Source organism: Lathamus discolor, chromosome 3 (genome assembly GCF_037157495.1).
Source record: "Lathamus discolor isolate bLatDis1 chromosome 3, bLatDis1.hap1, whole genome shotgun sequence".
In the NCBI taxonomy this organism is placed as follows: Eukaryota; Metazoa; Chordata; class Aves; order Psittaciformes; family Psittacidae; genus Lathamus; species Lathamus discolor.
Window position 1 is genome coordinate 148,192,960 of NC_088886.1, and position 20,772 is coordinate 148,213,731.

Here is a 20,772-nt window from a genome sequence, read left to right on the forward strand (position 1 = left end):
ACACATCGTAACCACCCTTCTAAACAACAAACAGAAACCCCCAGAGACCAGGTTGCACACCTGACACATCAGTCCTCCATAGCACCTCTTCTCAGTTTTAAGCACATATCTTTTTAAATACTAGAATTCTAAATACTTAAATTTTAAATGTAAAAATTTTAAGACTGAAATTCATAACTCTTCGCACAAAATAAAATTAAGCCCTAAACTCTAAGTGACAGGGAAGAAATCTGCAAATTCAAGTGGCTTTGAACAGTTCTAAAGTGCTACTAATTTTAACCTGATCCCAAAGGATATAGTATCTAAAGAGAAATAAATGCAAGCCCACACTTTGAACACTGACAGTCATTATAACACTAAATGGTCAAGGGGCTGGGTGTCCCTGCCCATGGCAGGGGGGTTGGAACTAGATGATCTTGAGGTCCTTTCCAACCCTAACTATTCTGTGATTCTATGAATTTCTGTATGGATAGCATAGAGAAAAGATTTCGGTAAGGGTAAAAGGTTTTGATTCAAACATTATTAAATATCTTTATTAGAGGTAAAGACATAGCAAATAAGAAGGGATACACTTAGACAAGAACAGTAAGCCAAAGAAATCACTTTACTATAAGCCAGGTGGTTGGGTTAGCTGTAGATGAGGCTGCCACAGTCCTGGGATCAGGACTATACCAGGAAAGTCCCTATACCAGGAAAAATGAAAAGCAGCTTTTGGATAATAATAATAAGAATCAATCCATACAGAATTCATACAGCTCAGGAAAATGACAACATAAAAATCCATATGAAGCAGAAGTATGACATTGTGAAACCTCTGTTCACAGGAAAAGAAAACAAACTATGAGTTCTGAATGGAGAGGAGCAGAAACTCGGTTTGCAAAAGGCTGTACTCCTGGCTTTACTGCAGGCTCTGGACTATCTTTAGGGGAAACACCATCCATGGCTGAGACTCTTACCGATCTTTATCTTAATGCAGCATTACCAGTGATGACATGACACGCAACTAGACAGACTACTGAACTAAACCAGAACGGTCATTCTTGTCTTCAAATAAATTGAACTTTAACACCAGCATGAAAAATAAGGAACCACAACCAAAGACTTCAGAAACGCACATCACTGCAGTTGGTCTTATGCCACCATATAACAAAAATGATAATAGAATAATTAAATGTTCCTATAGAGCCAACCTCAATATCATTTGCATACCAAGATTTGTGTTCATGAGGGTTTAATTCCTAGCAAACACTATGAAGTAAAGACACAAACTACCTTGCACAGATCTCAAAAGAAGTTCCATACAAAGTCCTCCAGCTGGCTCTGTTGCACATGTAACTGCAAAGCAAAATAGCTTTCTAACTAATGTTAACTGATTAAAACAAGCAACAACGAAAATAAGAAGCTCCCCTTTCCCCATAGACAAACTCAAATAGCAGAGCCACTAGAAGATGCTGAAGCAAAGCACTTGCATAATGGCATTTTAACCAACAGTGGTCCCGCCTTCCAGCAGCTGCCCCCCATTACATCGCCATAGGCACCATATGAAATTGTTCTGCTGATTAGAGCTCATCCTTCCTAGTCCCAGCCTAACTCCCCTAGTTCATTAACTAGCAAACCCTTTCAGCTGGAGAACAAAGAAGTCTAATGGAGGGTCTAATAATAGGTAACTAATAGATTAAGAAAGCTTTAGAGATTTTTCATTGTTGATTTGGTGCTAGTATCCCATTTATGACTTTGAGTGTTAAATGTTGTGTTTTACTATGCAAAGTGGCTTTTTCACATTGAAAAAGTCTGTAATTCAGAAAACAGCACTAATAGAGTGGAAAACGGAAACAAGAAATGGGGGAAATAGAATTTGGTCCTGCAAAGCAGCTAAGCACATCTTTCATATTAAATAAGAGAAGCTAAACTAGATTGCTTGCTAGTGACTTCTGAACTGAAGCAATTTTTGGTAGCATAATCACTGCTTCTGAAAAACTGCCTTGGGGCAAGTGCTTCACTTGAAACCACACTTCTAATTAAGCACTGTCATTAACAAACAACAAAAAAAGCAATTTGCTGTGTAAGTTCCTTACAGGCTGATTGCTAAGGGAGCAGCTCTGGGCTGCCTTCACCTTTGCTTGCTCATAGAGGTCTGTTTGGATTTGCACCCTCAGCACACTAAGATTGGAGTTTTTCTAACTAAGCCCCATGAATCTGCAGGTTATCCATCAACCTTATTCACTCCTATAATTCCAGTGTTTCCCCTTCATTTGAATTACATGAGCTGACAAAGTAGTCAGAACCAATAACCATCCATCGGTTCTCTTTATACAACAGTACAACCTTAAGCCATTCTCCCACTTAGGAGAAAAAAATATGGATGTTACCTGAATATTAAGCCTTCCTCTGTGGGCCCCAAGGCCATATCGCTTTGCTGTAGAGGCATGGAGCTGGAAGTCAGTAATTTTTAATGTCTCTAGTCCAAGTGGAGGGCAATCTACAAAACAAAAGGTTGATTAAAACTTAGTTAAAAAAGAGACAGAACAAGTATGCAAAGTTTCTGGATCACAGTTGTGCCAAAGTGGCTGGGGTCCTCGGCTGGTACAAATGAGCACAGCATCACTGAAGTCAATGAGAAACGGCAGGTCTCATAAAATCAAAGAAGGAATACCCATGTCTTAGGTGACATGGTTTAGTGTGAGGTGGATTGGGGGGTTGGAACTGGATGATCTTTAGGTCCTTTCCAACCCTAACTATTCTATGGTTCTGTGATTCTACTGATTTACACCAGCGGAGGACCTGGCTTTTTGAGGGTCTCAGTTATTACTGCTTGCTACATGCTTCAAGTTTTCATGGATATGCACAGTATTTCCTGCCTAGTGCCTTTCAGTACAAAATGCCAGTAAAATGGTCTTTTATTTTTCTTCCCTTTTGGCATTTACTTTTTCATCTCTTGTTCTGATTATTCTCCCCCGTACTCATTCCAAGCTACTGTATGAAGTTATGTTTCCAATTAAAATCTGTTCTGGAAACTTCAAGTACATGTTGCACAACAGCATCTGGTCCAGAGGTCTGGGACTGGGGACAGCCAGGCTCTTGCTTGACTAAGGACAAAGAGGGCAATTATGAAAGAGGGGCCACCTCAGCTCCAAATTGTGCAAAGCCTTGAAGAAAGAAAAGCAGATGTTACTCCAGCAGCTGGAGCCAGCCTGGAGCTCTGGTTTTGGAAGACCAGAAGTTGGAAAGAGTCTGCTTCACGATTATCAGAAAAATATCCTGCTCCAGAATGACCCCAGTACCACAGTATTTAAGTCCCTTTTAGTGCTTAGGATATTTGTCCTCAAAACACATGGTGAGGTGGGGAAGATGCATCTCAGGGTTTCACAGATGAACAAAACCACAGAGAAACACTTTGGGAGCACCTTAGTAGGACAACAAGGCATAATTTAGAGACTGTGAAATCAGCATGATCTGGAATAGGAAAGTCTGTGTGGGGCAGAGGTGGAAAGCAGCGTCATACTTGCTATTTAGATCAGGTACTTGTTAGGTTAGACTAGGATTTGCACTGCTCTGGCTATGCCACTTCCGGGCTTGGATAGAGGACAGATTTTTTCTGCAGTTAAATGTGGGAGGATTACTGTAACTTGTACAACAGGCTGTGACAGAGACAGAAGCTGAACACCAGCAATGGATCCCAGGCCACACTTCCAATCCCCAAGCCAGCCCTCCCCATCCATGCCTTCTCACTGCCTGCCTGACAGCTGGGATTGAAATCTCTTTTGTGCTGCAGTTGCTGGAGAATTCATAGGATAACACCATACAATCCCAGACTGGTTTGTGTTGGAAGGGACCTTAAAGCTCATCCAGTTCCAGCCCCTGCCACGGGCAGGGACCCCTTCCACTGGAGCAGCTTGCTCCAAGCCCCTGTGTCCAACCTGGCCTTGAACACTGCCAGGGATGGGGCAGCCACAGCTTCTCTGGGCACCCTGTGCCAGCGCCTCAGCACCCTCACAGGGGAGAGCTTCTGCCCATGATCCCATCTAAAACCCCCAAAGCCATTCCCCCTTGTGCTACTTCTACTTGTTCTTATAATAAATCCCTTTCTATTTTCCTTGTAGGCTTCTTTAGGTACTGGAAGACTGCTTGTAAAGAGCCCAATCCTGCGCTCTATGCCTGTGTGCCACTTACATAGATATCTTTAATCACTCACCAAAACGTCATGAGGATGTGTACCTGAGAATCTCATCCTGGCTGTGCCTGTCAGGTGTAGTTTTGGATCACTATGTACAAACTGGCAAAAATGTATGGTATTTCATATGTTCCTCCTTAGCACATAGCAACCTAAAATCCCTCAGGAAAAATGTTACGTGTTGTCAGTTCACCCTGATATTTCTTTGCTCATCCGTAGGAGATTTGGCGCATAAATCCAGGGCCAACTGTCTCCATCAGAGCCAGTAAAGACGAATGCTAAATATTTAAGTATCTTCTAAAGTACCAACAATGATCTTAGCCTTACACAGGAGACAAAACGTAGACAGTTCCTCATTTTGAAGAGCTTTCAATCTGATTATCCGAAACAGAGAAGAGACAGGATGTATAAGGGAGGCCAGAGGAAGGAATAATTTGTTGGAGTTTTGTTTCATTGGATGATTGTTTTAATTGCATTTCCTTAGAGAGTGTTTTGTCTTTCATCATACTCCAAGTGGAAGAAGTTTCAGGCTCTGATAGGTCTCTACTGGGAATATATTACATAGATGGGAACCGCCTGCCTTTCTTTAACAAGAACCTCAAGACAGGTTTAGAAATCAATCTCATGGTGTAATCCCGCAAACACTTTTGCACTTTGGTGCATTTTGCTCCGTGAACAGTGTCATCATTCCCAGGCACTCAAAAGCTATTCAGAAGTACTTGCACCAAGCCGGAGCTGAAAAGAAAAACAAGCTGCTTTTATATACTCAGCTCATAAAATATCATTTAATGCCATGTTGATACTGCACCTAACAAGGCTGAGGAGCAATCTATAGGTACTGCTAGGAGTTAATAAGAGTAGAAACAAAGAGAACAGGCAGATCCATCTGCAATGGATCCCCTGAAGCTGGGTCTCTTCCACATTGTTTTTCACACCCTATTCTCTGCTACTGAGCAGAAGCAATGGCTGTGGAGCTGCCCTGGGGACAGCCAGCACATCACTGCTCCATTGCTCTCTGGGGCACAAAGACCTGTTTTCATGAAACCTGTAGGAAACGCACCATTTGTGAGCCTGCCAGCTTCCTGTCCAAAGTGACCTGCCGTGACATACACCTGGCAGTTTACGTACAAGAAGCCGGTTTGGTTTTACTCAGGCTGAAATGTTACCAATGTACTAGAAAACTGGCATATTCTTGGGCTGCCTGTGGATTTCAGGGAGGGTTTCTTAGACTGCAAGATGAGTATTTACAGGCTGGAAAATCTGCCTGCATGTATTTGTGTGTATTATCTCTGTTTCTAGAGAAACTGAAGCCTAATAATAGACTCAAAAATGTTCTATGGATCTCAGATAAACATGCTTGACTGCTCTTTATTTTTCAAGGATGAATTATGTGTATTGTCTGTGAACGCATCAGATTAACAGGCCAATATTATGAAATGCTCAATTTAACCAGAGGTTTCAATGAAAGCAAGATTGAGCTTTAAGATTAGCAAGAGCCGTCTATGATATGCAGTATAGATACCTTTGATGAAAACTCTGCAATACGTTGTTAACAATGTGCTGTCTTTTCTCAGTGTGGTCAAGCCTTGCAATACATTAGCTGAAATCATTACGATCTTTACCATCAGTTCAATGGTATCCAGGATTTTATTTTTTACTGTTATTTACATAAACTAGTAGGAGAACACCTAAATTGCTTTCCCTTGAAGTGAACTAGACTCGAAGCTGGAACTTCACTAACATACCAAATCACATAAAGACCTTATTTTCTTTCAACTTGGTAAGAAAAAAATCAAGTATTTTGCTCCAGTACTTGACTGAAAATTAATGGAAAGCATTCCTTAGCCCCTCTTTTTCCAGTGACCATCCCAAACCAGGAACAGAGCAGCAGGATTCTCCATAAAAGACCATTGACCTTTAGATGTTTCCGTCTGCGCAGCTTTGCACAGGAATGATATTCTTGGAGTCATCAAGCCTATTGTTTTCGGTAGCTTTGATGTATGGAATTTGTGCTGTTTTCCACAAGAGAAGACCTTTGATTTTGCTTTTAAACGAAATTATGTCTTCTATTCATAGCCATAATATTTGACTATTAACACATTAGGCATATTAATTTTTTCCACATGCATATGAATTCCAGCATCCATAAGGGGATGAAAAGAGGAACATATTAGACAAAAATATCAATCTGGAATGCACAAAAATATTTGGGGGAAGTTTTTCAGTACAGCCTCATCTGATTGACTCCAAGTTACTCAACACAACCCAGCTGAAGTCATTTCACTACAGAAAAGAAAGCATCCTGAGTTATACTGTGAATTTAACTTCAGCTATATTATTTTGTTGGGGTGTGTGTCTCCTGTTTCTTAAAGCTACTAGGGGGTTAAAACTTAAAGAGGGAAAGCTTAGATTGGATATAAGGAGGAAGTTCTTTACTGTAAGGGTGGTGAGGCACTGGAATGGGTTGCCCAGGGAAGCTGTGAATGCTCCATCCCTGGCAGTGTTCAAAGCCAGGTTGGACAGAGCCCTGGGTGACATGGTTTAGCGTGAGGTGTCCCTGCCCATGGCAGGGGGGTTGGAACTGGGTGATGTTAAGGTCCTTTCCAACCCTAACTATTCTATGATTCTATGATAACCAGGACAACCTGCTTTTGAAAAGCATACAGGAAAAGAAACTGATTCCTGGCATTCATCGAGACTATCAAAGTATTGCTTTAATGTATTTTATTTAACTTTAAGAAATCTTTGCTATAACAATGAAAATTGCCACACAATCAGTAAGACTTCCTGATTGAGTTTGTATTCTCCCTGCTAGCTTGAAAAACCCTTGCAGAAGCTAAAGGTATTTGGTAGCATAAATAATCAGGGCAGTTCATACTTCATAGATACAACTGGAAATGACCAAGTTATTTGGTCATTTGTTTAACTGGTTGAAAACACAATCATTATACAATATAGGAAATTCAAATATGGCTTTCAAAGACATTTCAAACCACATTCTATGTACCTAAAAACTTACTAACATAATGCAGCTAATGCATTTATGTTTTAGAGCAACTGAAAAGCAAACATTAAGCTTGCAGATGCAGGGAAGAGCCTGAAGTATGGACATTTCTCTCATCCTGGCCCATATCCAACCATGATTTCATATGTGATTTGCAACCACGAATAGGTATTCACTTTAGAAACATGCCATTAATAAGATGTCTGGTTCAAATTAGTTAATTCATTCCAAGACTTCAAAAGACACAGAGCTTGGATTTAGACTTCATGACATTTGTATCTTGAAGAGTGTTATTGTGAGGTTTCCATTTCAAAATTGCTTTCCTATTAGCTATGTTAAATAGCTGTATCTCAGTGCCCATTATTTTCAATTATGCATCTATTAGCCAGACTGGAGATTGAATCGGAGCTAAGGACACCAAAGCATTTCTGATACACCAACACTGCTAGCAATCACCTCTCCCTTGAAGTCAGGAAGAGGAAACACTTGAGATTACTTCAGTCACAATCTTACCTCTGAAATCTGAATTTACCAGTTATAGTTTAGGCTTTGCCTGTACTAAGAGCACTATCTAAAGCTAGCCCTTCTCAAGACAGCATCGACTCAAATTGCAATCTCAGCACGGCTCTGTACAAGGATATTAGCCCAGGTTTGGGAGCAGTTTCAGCCTCAGAATGGCTGTGTCCTACTGATGCAGCATCTTCCACTGAAGACAGTGGTCAAAAAGCCCACCTTCTGCAGAGCCAGCTTGGTTGTCCTTACACCTGTGGTGTAATTACAGCTGCTCTGTAGCTGTTCTTTATGATAAAACTGTATCAGCAGGCATTCTTAGAAACACACTAATTCCGTAGGTAGAAGATGTATGGATGAGCAGGGCAAGAAAAACACTTCTGTTCATCTTTATTGCCTAAATTATTAATTTATTTTATTTTCATCTGCTCTAAGTAAAGATTGTCAGAGAAGTACAGATTGTCTTTACAGTTCTTGTATCTAATAAGTATGCATTTAAGATATCGGTCTGTACTGTTTTTTCGGAGGCACATCAGACAAATGATTTTAAATAATAAAGAATATTTCCCATTAATTTAGGAATTAATTTAGGAACGGTTAGTTCCTCAAATGGAAAGAAGAAAAGAAGCATCGTGTTTCCTCTTCAGTTATATTTTTAAGAGCCATACTCATAATCCTTCTTAATTCCTGCAAGTCTGTGCTTGTCTCACTCACAGCGATACTCAAATCTAGAAACAGAGAAATATCAGTCTTGTGTCGTCTGACAGTCTCCTTGATATTTGTAGGCAGAATGTACTCTGACTATTTATTTTTGATGATTCTAAATATGCTTTAGCTCCAAGAACTTTGTCATTTTTAAATACAGAAGAATCCCCTTGCATTTAAAAATATTTCTTTGGGGAGGAAGGATGTTACACTGCTGAGATACAGAAGTTCAGAGAGGACAAGAGGAGGTCAAGGCAGAGCTGATAGTGAGGTAACACAGAATTTTCTCTATGCAAAGAATGGGTTTAGCTCCAGGATTTTTTTGTTGCTGTTGGTATCTGTAGCCTTGCATTTGAGGCTTGAGCTTGCACCACCTAATTTAACAGAGCATCACTGTGACAAATATGAAGACCTTATCACTCTTCCAGTGTAACTAATTTAACTAATGCATTTCCATAAAAATATACACTACCAGTATGATTTTCAGTAACACAGCACATCCCAAGTTATCACACCGCATTCAACAGCAACAGACAATGTAGTAGCATTAAAAACTGTCATAGAATCATAGAATGGTTTGGGTTGGAAAGGACCTTAAGATCATCCAGTTCCAGCTCCCCTGCCATGTGCAGGGTTGTCTCACTGGTCGGTTTAGGGAGTCAAAACCCTGTTGCAAATCTTGGCCTTAGTGTGACTGGAGCTTGGCTAAGTCAGTGGATGACAGTAGCTAACAGGCATCTACAGCAACAGAGATGATCTGTCACTTGGGAGGGGAAGCAGGTGCCAGAATGATGTCCTCTAGGATGCTACTTCTATTTCTACTAACAACCTATCACTGTAATTAATACCAGTTTCTTCTTTCTTTAAACCCATTTGCTCATCAAACTTGGCTATAAACTTGTCCCTTCATTGGAGACCTTGTTCTCTGGGGACAATCTCTGGATTTAGCTCTTGTTTAAGCAACACAAATATATAGCTAATGATGAAGATGCAAATCTGTTAAGCTACTGATACAGGCAAGTTAAGAACACGATTGCGCATATACTCTGGTGGATGAAGATTTTAATGCTTTTCATGCTATTCATATTATTCTTTGACATTTATAATCTTGACAAAAGTTCTTAGTGAGGTCAATATTATAAATCCTCCCCTAAAATCTATTTTTAGAGCTTTTCCTATGAAAAATATGGCTGATAATTCATTTTTCAACAGCAAAACTTTTAAAGGAAACTCCATCAGTCCAATTGCTTTGTCTTAAGTAATACTTAAGCCTCAGGTATGCAAAGTATTTTAAAATTGCAATGCACCTGAAAGGTGAAATAACAGCAAAAACACATTTGTGCTGACATGCCACTTGCTGAAAACACCTTTGCATTGCTGTTCTGCGACAGTCTTTGTGGGGGCTGAATTAAACAGAACAAGGTTCTCCATTTTCTATATAATTTGTTATATTTACAGTATTAGGACATTTGTGGGGGGAACACGGTCTAGCTAAAACTTGCTGTTTTGACAATGCAACTGTGGAAGTGTGAAATTTCCACAGATGTCCATGAGTCACACTCCATACGTGGTATGGCTCAGCTTTTCCCTGGAAACAGCTCTATGGATTTCAGCCTGAGCAGTACTCTGACTTTGTTCACGTCCGATGTGTTGCTAGCAATACATACTGGTTTCATTTCTGGCCTGAATTCAGGCCACCAGTTGCCATGTACCCCAGATTAATTGAAGCAGTACAGGCAGATGAAGGTTCTTCAAGCACACACAGTTTGCTTTTATTTGCTTTTTCTTATAAACTCATTCCCAGGGCACTAAAAGAACAGAGGAAGCAATGTGCACTTACAACAAATCCCCTATATAGAAGTCAAAATACTGAATTATATTCTCAGATCAAAGACGAAATAAAAGATTAAACAGATGCCAAAATTTTGTCTCCTAAGTCAACATTAATTGTTCTCTAATGCTGCATCAAAGCTGTATATTTTTCTAGGACAAGTAGCAAATACTGCAAGGGGTTTGAGACTTTGGGGACTTCACTCAGAAGGAAGGGCAGTATTTATCACAGCATTGCAACATACATTTTTTCTATTATTAGTAATATTCTATTATCTTAGTATTATTATTAATCTTCTATTATGTTAATATTCTATTGCAATATATGCTTACCCTATGGTTGCTGTTGAAGGTTTGAAGAAAAAAGCCCCAACAAAACCCACAAACACTTTTGGTTAGAAGCCACAAAAACCAGCTCTGTCAGAGGTCTGACCCAAAGCCCCTTGAAGTCAACAGGAACATTTTCATCGGCTCTAGGTGAGGAAAAAGCCTAAGTGAGAGTCCCATGAATGCTACCCATTCGACATCTCAGAGCTGCTTTTGATGATCAGATATCACACAGAATCACAGAATCCCAAGGGTTGGAAGGGACCTCAAAAGATCATCTAGTCCAACCCCCCTGCAAGAGCAGGGTAACCTACAGTACATCACACAGGAACTTGTCCAGGCGGGCCTTGAATATCTCCAACGTAGGAGACTCCACAACCCCCCTGGGCAGCCTGTTCCAGTGCTCTGTCACTCTTACAGTAAAGAAGTTCTTCCTGATGTTAACGTGGAACTTCCTATGCTCCAGTTTACACCCATTGCCCCTTGTCCTGTCACTGGACATCACTGAAAAAACCCAGCTCCATCATCCTGACACCTACCCTTTACATATTTGTAAACATTGATGAGGTCACCCCTCAGTCTCCTCTTCTCCAAGCTAAAGAGACCCATCTCCCTCAGCCTCTCCTCATAAGGGAGATGTTCCACTCCCTCAATCATCTCTGTGGCTCTGTGCTGGGCTCTTTCCAGCAATTCCCTGTCCTTCTTGAATAGAGGGGCCCAGAACTGGACACAAGATTCCAGATGCGGCCTCACCAAGGCAGAATAGAGGGGGAGGAGAACCTCTCTTGACCTACTAACCACACCTTTTCTAATACACCCTAGGATGCTATTGGCCTTTTTGGCCCCAAGGGCACATTGCTGGCTCATGGTCATCCTCCTATCCACCAGGACCCCCAGGTCCCTTTCCCCTCTTATTAATATGCCTCTTATTTGCAACCATCTTCTCCAGGGGCTGTTTCTGGGCCAAGGGGCTGTGCTTTGACATCCTGTTAGCCTGTGAGGACACACTTTTTAACCGTATCTTGCTCACCAGGCACTGCTTTGTCTTCCAGGTATACGCACTCCTTTCCCTGCTAAGACTCCCATCAGAAGATTTGCTGCCATGGTCTTTCATGTCTTGGGTACTATCCATGCTTCAAAAACTGAACCAGCTCTTTAAGAATGGAGGGAGTTAGAGAGAGGTTGCCAACAGCTCCTGGCTGATGGCAAAAGGCCAGTCCCACACAGGGAAGGCGCTCTCCCATGGTGCAGACACCAAACACCTCCTGCTCTCTATATGCCACCTAAACACAGTGCACCAGATAGAAGGAATGGGCACAGCCATCACTTGAAAAGTTGCAGGGTACAGGCTCCACACAAGTGTAAAAGTGTCTCTTCTCCTCCTTCCATGGTTGAGGGAAAATGCAATGATTAAAGGCAAATAAAGAATAAATTAACAATTATCTTGATCCTTTAGGTCAGGTCTGACATGAAACCAAGCATTTCCGAGATCCAGAAAGTGCACTTTTTATTGCATTATTATTCACATTTTTGCTCCCTCACAAATCCAGGTTGTGGCTGGTTCTAGATACAGCAAAACAGCACACTTAGCAGGAAGAGCTTCTGTTATTCCTGGCACAGCTGGAAGCAGGAAGTTCCAGAAAGCCTGTTCTCTGTGAGTTTGCTGGCCAAACTTTCAGACTCATGAGGCTCATCCAGACTCCAGATACCACACACATTCCCTGAGCTGCCCACTGCTGCCATTGTATGGCCTGTTTAGGAGACAATCTGATTTATGATGTGGACAATGCAGGAGCCTGATCCCATATGCACAAAGTCAGCATGCTTGGGCACAAGAAGCATCTCCCATTTTAACTCCTGACTCTGTTTCTTGCTGCCTGGGGTCCTGCTCAGGAGGAAGAAGCAACCACAACATACATGCCTAAGGCATCAGCCTCCTCCAGGTAGAGAGAAGTTACAGCTGAACACAGGTCGGTAGGTACGGAAACATTGTCCATAGCTCTTGTATGCCTTAAACTGCCTTCATTTCTCTTTCCCCATGCCTTTTTATGAGAAGAGAAAGGCAGAGGAAAGGGAGGTGCATGCAGTCAACCCAGTATTCCTGTCTTGCTGCCCATGGGAACATCACCTTGCTGACTTGATATGGGAAAGAATGAGGATGGGAATCATATTGCAAACCTGGCCATGGTTCCCAGGCCATTAACAGAAGAAAGAATGTGAGGACAAGCTGCATTCAGTGCAGTCTGAATTCACTGTAGGCATAGCTCCAGGAAAGGTTTCCAGATGCTTGTGATACAAGGTACCCTCTGATCTGTATCCAAACCTGACAAGTCCTCCGCTTTCTCTACAAAGGAATATGTGTAGTCATTCTGAAAGAGACATATTATTACCTTTAAGGGACAAAAAAACCCTCAGCCTCAAAAATATCATATCGATACTTAACTTTTTATTATGAGTTTTGACTAAGGCTGAATTCTGTGCTGTTCATTTTAACACGTCTCCTCTGATGTTTTTCTGAAGCACAGGATGAAGGCTTCCTGCAATTCCAGCTAAAGCCACAAAACTGAGTACAGCCATCAAAAATGAGAACCATCCTTTTTATTCCCCACAGCCAAACAAATGGATTCAGCCAACAATGGAGAAAAACCCTGAGACAGACCACTTGCACAATGGCTGGGTATAGGACTAAAATTACCATTAGAAACATGAATCTGTCCAATGTCTTCATGCCAGAAATAGCTTAAAATATCAAATCACTGCAATATTCTGCAAGACCAAAGATTCTACAATAAGAAAATTAAATGTGGCCATTAAAAATGAACATTGAAACTTAGAATGCCATTAACAAGTACAAAATCAAGACAGAAAATAGCTACTGTCTTAAGGTACGCGCCTGTCTCAATAAAAGAGATATCTTAAAAACGCTAAAGTTTAACCACTTTAACAATTCCATTTGAGTGTATTTTACTAAAAATAGTAAAACTGCATAAAAACTATTGTGCGAGTATGGAATTGGCTCATGGTGCAATTATTTTCCTCCCCCTTTATGAAAGCTATGGTAGTAACTTTATACAGAAGTAAATGTATCCATAGTGAGGTATAGCACGTTCACTATGCAGTTGTACAGAGTGACAGCATCGTCACGAAATTCCTTATACATAAATAACCTGTAAAAAGTCCATAACTCTGGACCTTGGAAATACACATCTACCAAGAATTTTGCCAACTTTAAGGATTTTGGAGTAAAGCCATACTTTGGGAGCAAAATAGGGATCCCAGGTGACACAAGGAACTATCCAAGTGGGAAGACATAAGAAAGGGGCTGTATATGCTCCATCATGAGGATCAGATTTGCACACCTGAGGTTATAGTAGACTGAGCGGTGAAATGCTCATGAACAGCTTGAGCAGCTCACTAAACCCACCTAATTTCGCTGAGATAGACTGCACTATTATGAAATGACCCAGTTTTCACTCTCCTAAGCACACACACGAAGCCCACACACATAGAGCAAGAAAAACTTGAGAGATTGTAAAGGAGTTCTCATTAGTAGTGACAAGCCATTAAATTTTATTGCCATTGCTATAGTTACCTCTACTCCCAAGCACTAAATTTACACTTGAGAAATTTAGCCACTTCCCGGTCAGTACTGCTTAACATTACTTAACTTTTAATCAAGTTAAGCATACAAACTATGTTTCTTTTACTTTTTTATAAGGCAGAAAATGCGCTGAAAATGATACTGAAACAGCTGCATTAGCTTCCTTTGATGAAGCAGTCCAAAGTTTAACACAAATAAATCAGGGATGAAGATAGAACCACTTTTCTGGTCAGTTCTGTATTTCACAGTAGGCTGTTTTCTTTCCATTTAGCTTTCTGACTGAGCTCTTGACGTGCGCCAGCAAACTTGAGAGCCAGTGTGATGAAGTAGTATGAGCAGCAGACAGTCATTAGTCATCTTAGCTGCGAGCTGGAATGTCATCTTTCATTTTTTCATGATTAAAACTAAAAATACCCATTTACCAACAGAACGTAGAAGTATTTTATTCTCCTGTATATTCTACTCACTGCATATTCTGCAGTGAGACCTAGGTTAATAGGATCATTTCTGAGAGTCATTGCTCCCCTTGTGCTCTGTGGAAAAATAATCTTAGTCAATGTTCGATCTTCCCAAAGAATATGCTGCTGATCAGGAGTGACATTAAACTTTGCCTTTTCTGCATGTAGAAACACACATAGCTGCAAACACGCCTCCATGCACAAGCAAGAAGACCCTCAAAGACAGCCTGACCACTTCAGCAGAGGTTTCCATCATACCCCAGCACCTAATTGTGTTTCTACCCCTTGCAATTAATCATAGAATCATAGAATAGTTCGGGTTGGAAAGGACCTCAGGATCATGTAGTTCCAACCCCCCTGCCATAGGCAGGGGCACCTCACACTAAACCATCTCACACAAGGCTTCATCCAGCCTGGCCTTGAACACTGCCAGGGATGGAGCACTCACAACCTCCCTGGGCAACCCATTCCAGTGCCTCACCACCCTCACAGGAAAGAATTTCCTCCTTAGATCCAATCTAAACTTCCCCTGTTTCAGTTTTAACCCGTTACCCCTTGTCCTGTCACTACAGTCCCTGATGAAGAGTCCCTCCCCAGCATCCCTATAGGCCCCCTTCAGGTACTGGAAGGCTGCTCTGAGGTCCCCACGCAGCCTTCTCTTCTCCAGGCTGAACAGCCCCAACTTCCTCAGCCTGTCTTCATATGGGAGGTGCTCCAGCCCCTGATCATCCTCGTGGCCTCCTCTGGACTTGTTCCAACAGTTCCATGTCCTTTTTATGTTAAGGACACCAGAACTGCACACAATGCTCCAGGTGAGGTCTCACAAGAGCAGAGCAGAGGGGCAGGATCACCTCCTTCGCCCTGCTGGTCACGCTCCTTTGGATGCAGCCCAGGATACGGTTGGTTTCTGGGCTGCGAGCGCACACTGCAGCCGGCCCATGTTCATTTTCTCATCGTTCAGCACCCCCAAGTCCTTCTCTGCAGGGCCGCTCTGAATCTCTTCTCTGCCCAATCTGTAGCCGTGCCTGGGATTGCTCCAACCGAAGCAGTAATTCTCCTTCAAGGAAGCATCGCTGGGGGTGGAAATGATTGTTCAAGCCTCAGAGTTTATCTGTGACCTGTCACACTGCACAGGCTGGTCTTAGTTGCTGCCTAGTCCTTGTACAGCTTGCACATCTGGGCTAAATACTCGACCTATATAGAGAGCCTGTGACAGGAAATACCTAAAATCAATCCAACTTGGTTTTAAAACCTTTTATAAAGTGCAAGTCTCTGTTTTATGCAGACCTGGGGTGTCTGCTCCAGCAGCAAGTTCGGACATGTGTACCTTTTTTCTAACATCACATCTGTTGTTATTATTTCATATGAAATAATAAGAGGAATGAATAAAACCAAACACTTCTCATAAAGCACGTAAGTCACCGTAGTGCTTGGAGCTATTGCTCAATGATTTAAAATGAAGTTGTGCAGTTACAATTAACCTGAAGACAAACTTCCCACCCCTGAAAAGGGAATCAGTTTGTATTTCCTCGAGCACATTAAAAAGAAGTTTAGTGGGCTTGTTTGCTTTGCACTAAATTGTTCTTTTTCCTGGACTTTTTCATTCTTAAATGAATGGTTGATCCAAGTCTAGCTCTAAAACAGTGCTAAAAAGTCAGAAGTGGCTAATACATTTAAGGGCCAAAAGAGTGGAAAACTCTTTCAGCAAAGGGATCAAAAATTGGCCAGATGCCCAAGAAAATAACTAGAGGTTCTTCAGATATACCCAGAAGTGCTGAAAAGCAAAAGATTTGGGAATTCACATAACAGAGCTTTCATCTTAGAGCTTTTTTCTTTCCTTTAAAGCACCCTATGTCCAAGCAGTTGTACCCTTGAGAAGCACCCTGAAAGCAGATTATTTACCAGTTTGAAGCATCAGGAAGTAAAACTTCAAGGAACCATTACATCTCTAAGACTTGAGAAAATCAAATCCAGGCCTGGACTGAAAACCAACAAACATAAAGACAGCATAAACTATTCTACGATTCTATGATAAAGAGCAGAGTGGAATTGCTGGGATGGAAGGAGGGATGCAGAAGGTATGCTTTGCCTGGGAGCAGGGCTGTGACTGCCATGTGGCCTCACAGTGGAGACACAAACCCCAGGGCAGCACAGGAATCCCATTGGAAAATGCACCATTGATGAAGAAATCTAACGACAGAGCCCAGTTTGCAAAAGCAAGGAATTACTCATGGTTTTGAAGGAGCTCATAAAACACACGCACTCTGCTGTCAGTCTCTCCCTTTCCTGCATTTCACCTGCTGTGCTTCCCATGAGCTTTTGCTCATCTGCCTCAAGGATTTCAGCTGCTAAACGACTTTTTAGGTTTTGCTTGTCCATTGTGAAGATGGCACTTTGCACACACCATAGGCCCTTCATTTCACTTCCCCCTCTCTACCTGCCCTCAGACTACACAGAGAAGAGCCTATTCAGGGAGCTAAAGAATAAGATTAAATGAAAAATGCCTCGAGCCCAAGCAAGCACCAGGATTCTGTGGGTTTAGAAGCTTTATTCTTAATATCTTTTTAATTTTGAGCATTCACCATTGTCACAAGCCTCAAGCTTCCTGCCTGCAGGAAAAGTGCTAAAAATACCATGAGAAAGACACGGCTCTTGCTATTTCTGAGCTGATCAGAAGGAAGAACTGGAGGTTCAGCAGGGAAGCTGTTATGAAGCTCCAGCTCCACGCTACAGAGCTGAATAGTTCAAGCAAGGTTCAGACAAATATCTCGCAGGGTGGGCATCTATCCAACTCAAATGAGTGAGTGTTCAGAGGTCCTTCTGCCCTCTTCCAGCTTCCTACAATCTTGCAGCTTTATGCAGCCCGCAAAAGATTCCCAAAATCCATTCTGTATAAACATCCTTTCTGCTTTGTTGAACAATTCAGCCCTGGTCCAGCAAAGGCTCGTAATCAGAGGCTGAACATTTAACACATAGGAGGCTTCACTGATTCAATGCTAAGTGTGTCAGGCGCTTCAAATGATATGAAATGTGAGTTACAAGTGAGTTTGAAATTGCATGTCTGCTTGTTCAAGGCTGAAAGCCCAGAGATCCATAGTGAAGGCAATGCATTCACCAGCCTGTGGACCCAAGGGGGACTGCTCATGAGAACACTCAAATAAACCCTGGTTTGTACTATTTGCCCAGTGAGGTTTGCCATCCTTTCCCTGGAGAAAGGTGTCATGCTAGCAACAATACATGCTGCCACCATGCCTCCACTGCAAAACATGAATATGCTAATGTGAAAAGTGCAGGTCATAACTGGGGAGTTATCATTAACTCAACTGCTGCCTTGGAGAGTCCATCCTCCTTCCCACCCGCCGGAGCTGGAAGTATTTACTAAGCAGAGGTATACTGCACTTGAAAAGCTGTGGAATAGAGAAAGCTTGGAGATAAGCTTCCCTGAGCATTGAAAAAGTATATCTTTAACTTGCTAATTGGGAAAAAAAAGTTTGATTCAGGATTAATGAACAGAATTATAGAGTGGTTTTGCAGAACAATAGTGCTATTTTCTCTCCTCTTTTTCAGAGCTCTGTGGTATTTTAGCTGCATAACTCCATACCAGCACATTTTGATCATAATCTGAAAACTTTCCCATTCTATTCCTTTTCTGTATAAGGGCTCCACATGTACAATTGCCATTTGACTGGCATTCAAGCATCAAAACCCCCCGAAGTGCATATTTGCTGTTGGCGTATTTGCAGCATCAAACAATTCAGATGTGTCTGCAGTATTTTGTGTTCCACATGCTACTAGTCCTCATCACGATTTGGATTACTGAGAAAGCAGACTTTACCATGCTACCAAAACTTTACCTCCGCACTCCTTTTTGCTTAATAGTTTAAAATAACACTGAATACTTTCAGCTGCAGGTTAGAGCTTCGCTCATTGTTCATTGTGGACTTGAGCAATTGCTTGCAAACAGACATCACTCTCTTTGATGTAGAAGTGTTTTCAGGTCCTAAGCAGCAGGCAGTAGTCTTGCAGAAGAAATGGGTCAAGAATATATTATCTTTCATATTTTCGTCTCTTTTAAGCTAAAGAATTCAGTTGTTCAGGCAGACAACAGATGCTATACCTTGTGATTTCAGTCACCAGATACCTCAACCCTCATTCCTCCTGGGTTGCAAGTTTGGCAGCTAAGGAATTTATCCATTTTCTTCTCTGAGCTCATGCATCCCACCCATCCCTTGGCCTCTGCAGTACCTGGGCTCATTCTGTCAGTATTTCCAAAGGTCTTTGGAAGAACATAGCTTCTTGCCTCTATTTATGACCCACCAATCATCTGTTCCATTACAAGATGGAAACAAGATTTTTTGGGGGCCAGTTTTTTGTCACTTTCATGTATTTTAACGAAATACCTGACACAAAGTAGCTGGACCAGATGTGAGACACTCATCTGAGGAGCCTGAAAGAGTTTTGGACTGAAGTCCTCTGCTGGGATACTAAAGCATCCAGAGGAGCCTGAGGAAGAATATATCTGCCAAAAGGGCTGTAAGACATTTTTCTCTTTGTCTTAGCCTGGGTGTGTGCTGGACGTTGGCTACAACTGGCCTTGGCTACTTGTCTCCTCAGTCCTCTATGCACTAGCAACATAAGAGTTATCACCTCCACCTTAGTGGATATGCACTGAAGACTGGGGCATGTTCCCATGCTCTTGGCTCATCTGGATCTTGGAGCAAATCTGAGTCCAGATTTACCATGGGAAATTGCAGCCTTCCCTCCAGCCATGTATACAAGCCATCTATAACCCAGACATACGTTTGGCAGAGTTCTCAATGGAATTTTTGCTCTGAATTTGAAGTGAGTAAAGAAAGTGCAGTTTAAATACTCGGTGGGATAAAACTGGGTCTATCCTTTGGGACAGGGAACTTGCCATCCAGCTTGTGATGGCAAATGTTATTCTAACTGTTTCTGGAATATTTTCTGTTAACTTCTCAGTATATAAGCAATTAAGGGGGAAAAGAGAAAAATCACGTTGTTATAAGCTGAAGTTTTAGGTTCTGCTTTTAGGCAATCACATACAAAAGGCTGTTTGGATGAAATTGAAGTTTCTGTTCTAAGTCAGTGAAAGATTGCTGGGAGGGTTGAAATCTGGTGCCGTGTTCTGACATCCTCTGTCATGTGTATGGGGCACACCCATTACACTATAGAAACTTATCTTGGGGGGAAAAAAGAGTGTATTGAAGGCAAATACGGCATAAGGGTGGTTATAATGGTGAGTGCTTACATCCAGATTTGAGATCAGCCTTTCTAAGATACTTTGAAGTTTTCCCTGCATTTGACAGATGTTTTAGGAAGACCCTGAAAGTAGAGAGAAGCCATAAACCTGTCACCATAAACCAATGTATTTCTGAAGAAGAGAACATAAAAATACTCTAATTTCTGGGAAAGAATGAGAAAGATGGTTTCGAGTTGCTCCCATTGCAAACAACACTGACTCCCAGCACACCGTGATGATTAATGAACTCAGGCAGTTTACAGTAAATCTGGGATGTGTTAGAGGAAGGAGATACTTGGCCTTGCTCTGCGCTCTCATGTCAAACATAACTCCCCTTGAAATGGGAGACTGTTTTGCTTTCTAAAGTTCATACGAGGAAACAGGTAAAAGGCAAATCTAGGGACAACGGAGACTGCAGAACTCCTGACCCCCTCCATAGGCCAAAGAAAACCAGAAGTTAAGCAGGAACATTTGGGGCTCCCCCTCAGGTTTCCTTTTAGGTCCCAGCAAGGAGGATCAATCTTGTAGAGCCAAAAAGAAGGGAAATGACAAGAAAACTACTAAATTTGTGATGCATGAGAACATGAGGAAGATATCATCTACAGGAAGCACTGAACTCCACAATCTAAGCAAACAAATTAGATTTAGGAAGCTCTGTTAGCTGTTATCTTGATGAGCCACTGAGGTCCAAAAGAAAGAACAACTTAAATACAGGTCTCTGGTGCTTTAGCCAATTGAGTACCATTATAAAACAGGTGAATGCTGTACCTAGTAGGGTGGTGAAGATCTGTCTGCCATGTACTAGGATTCAAAACTGAGCATTTGTCTGTCCTGAATGGATCAGTACACTGCAAACTTAACCAACATAACAAGCTCTGGGAGCAACATGGCCACCAGACAAGGCAA

General features: G+C 41.7%; 1 protein-coding gene across 2 annotated transcripts in view; it reads right to left on the reverse strand.

The window, feature by feature from the left end:
• CPXM2 (carboxypeptidase X, M14 family member 2) overlaps nt 1-20,772 on the reverse strand; it is an 84,741-nt gene that overhangs the window by 53,942 nt on the left and 10,027 nt on the right. For both annotated transcript variants that reach the window (XM_065672965.1, XM_065672964.1), the window contains exon 2: nt 2,370-2,479. In XM_065672965.1, the coding sequence (XP_065529037.1) occupies nt 2,370-2,479 (110 nt within the window). The remainder of the gene's footprint in view (nt 1-2,369; nt 2,480-20,772) is intronic.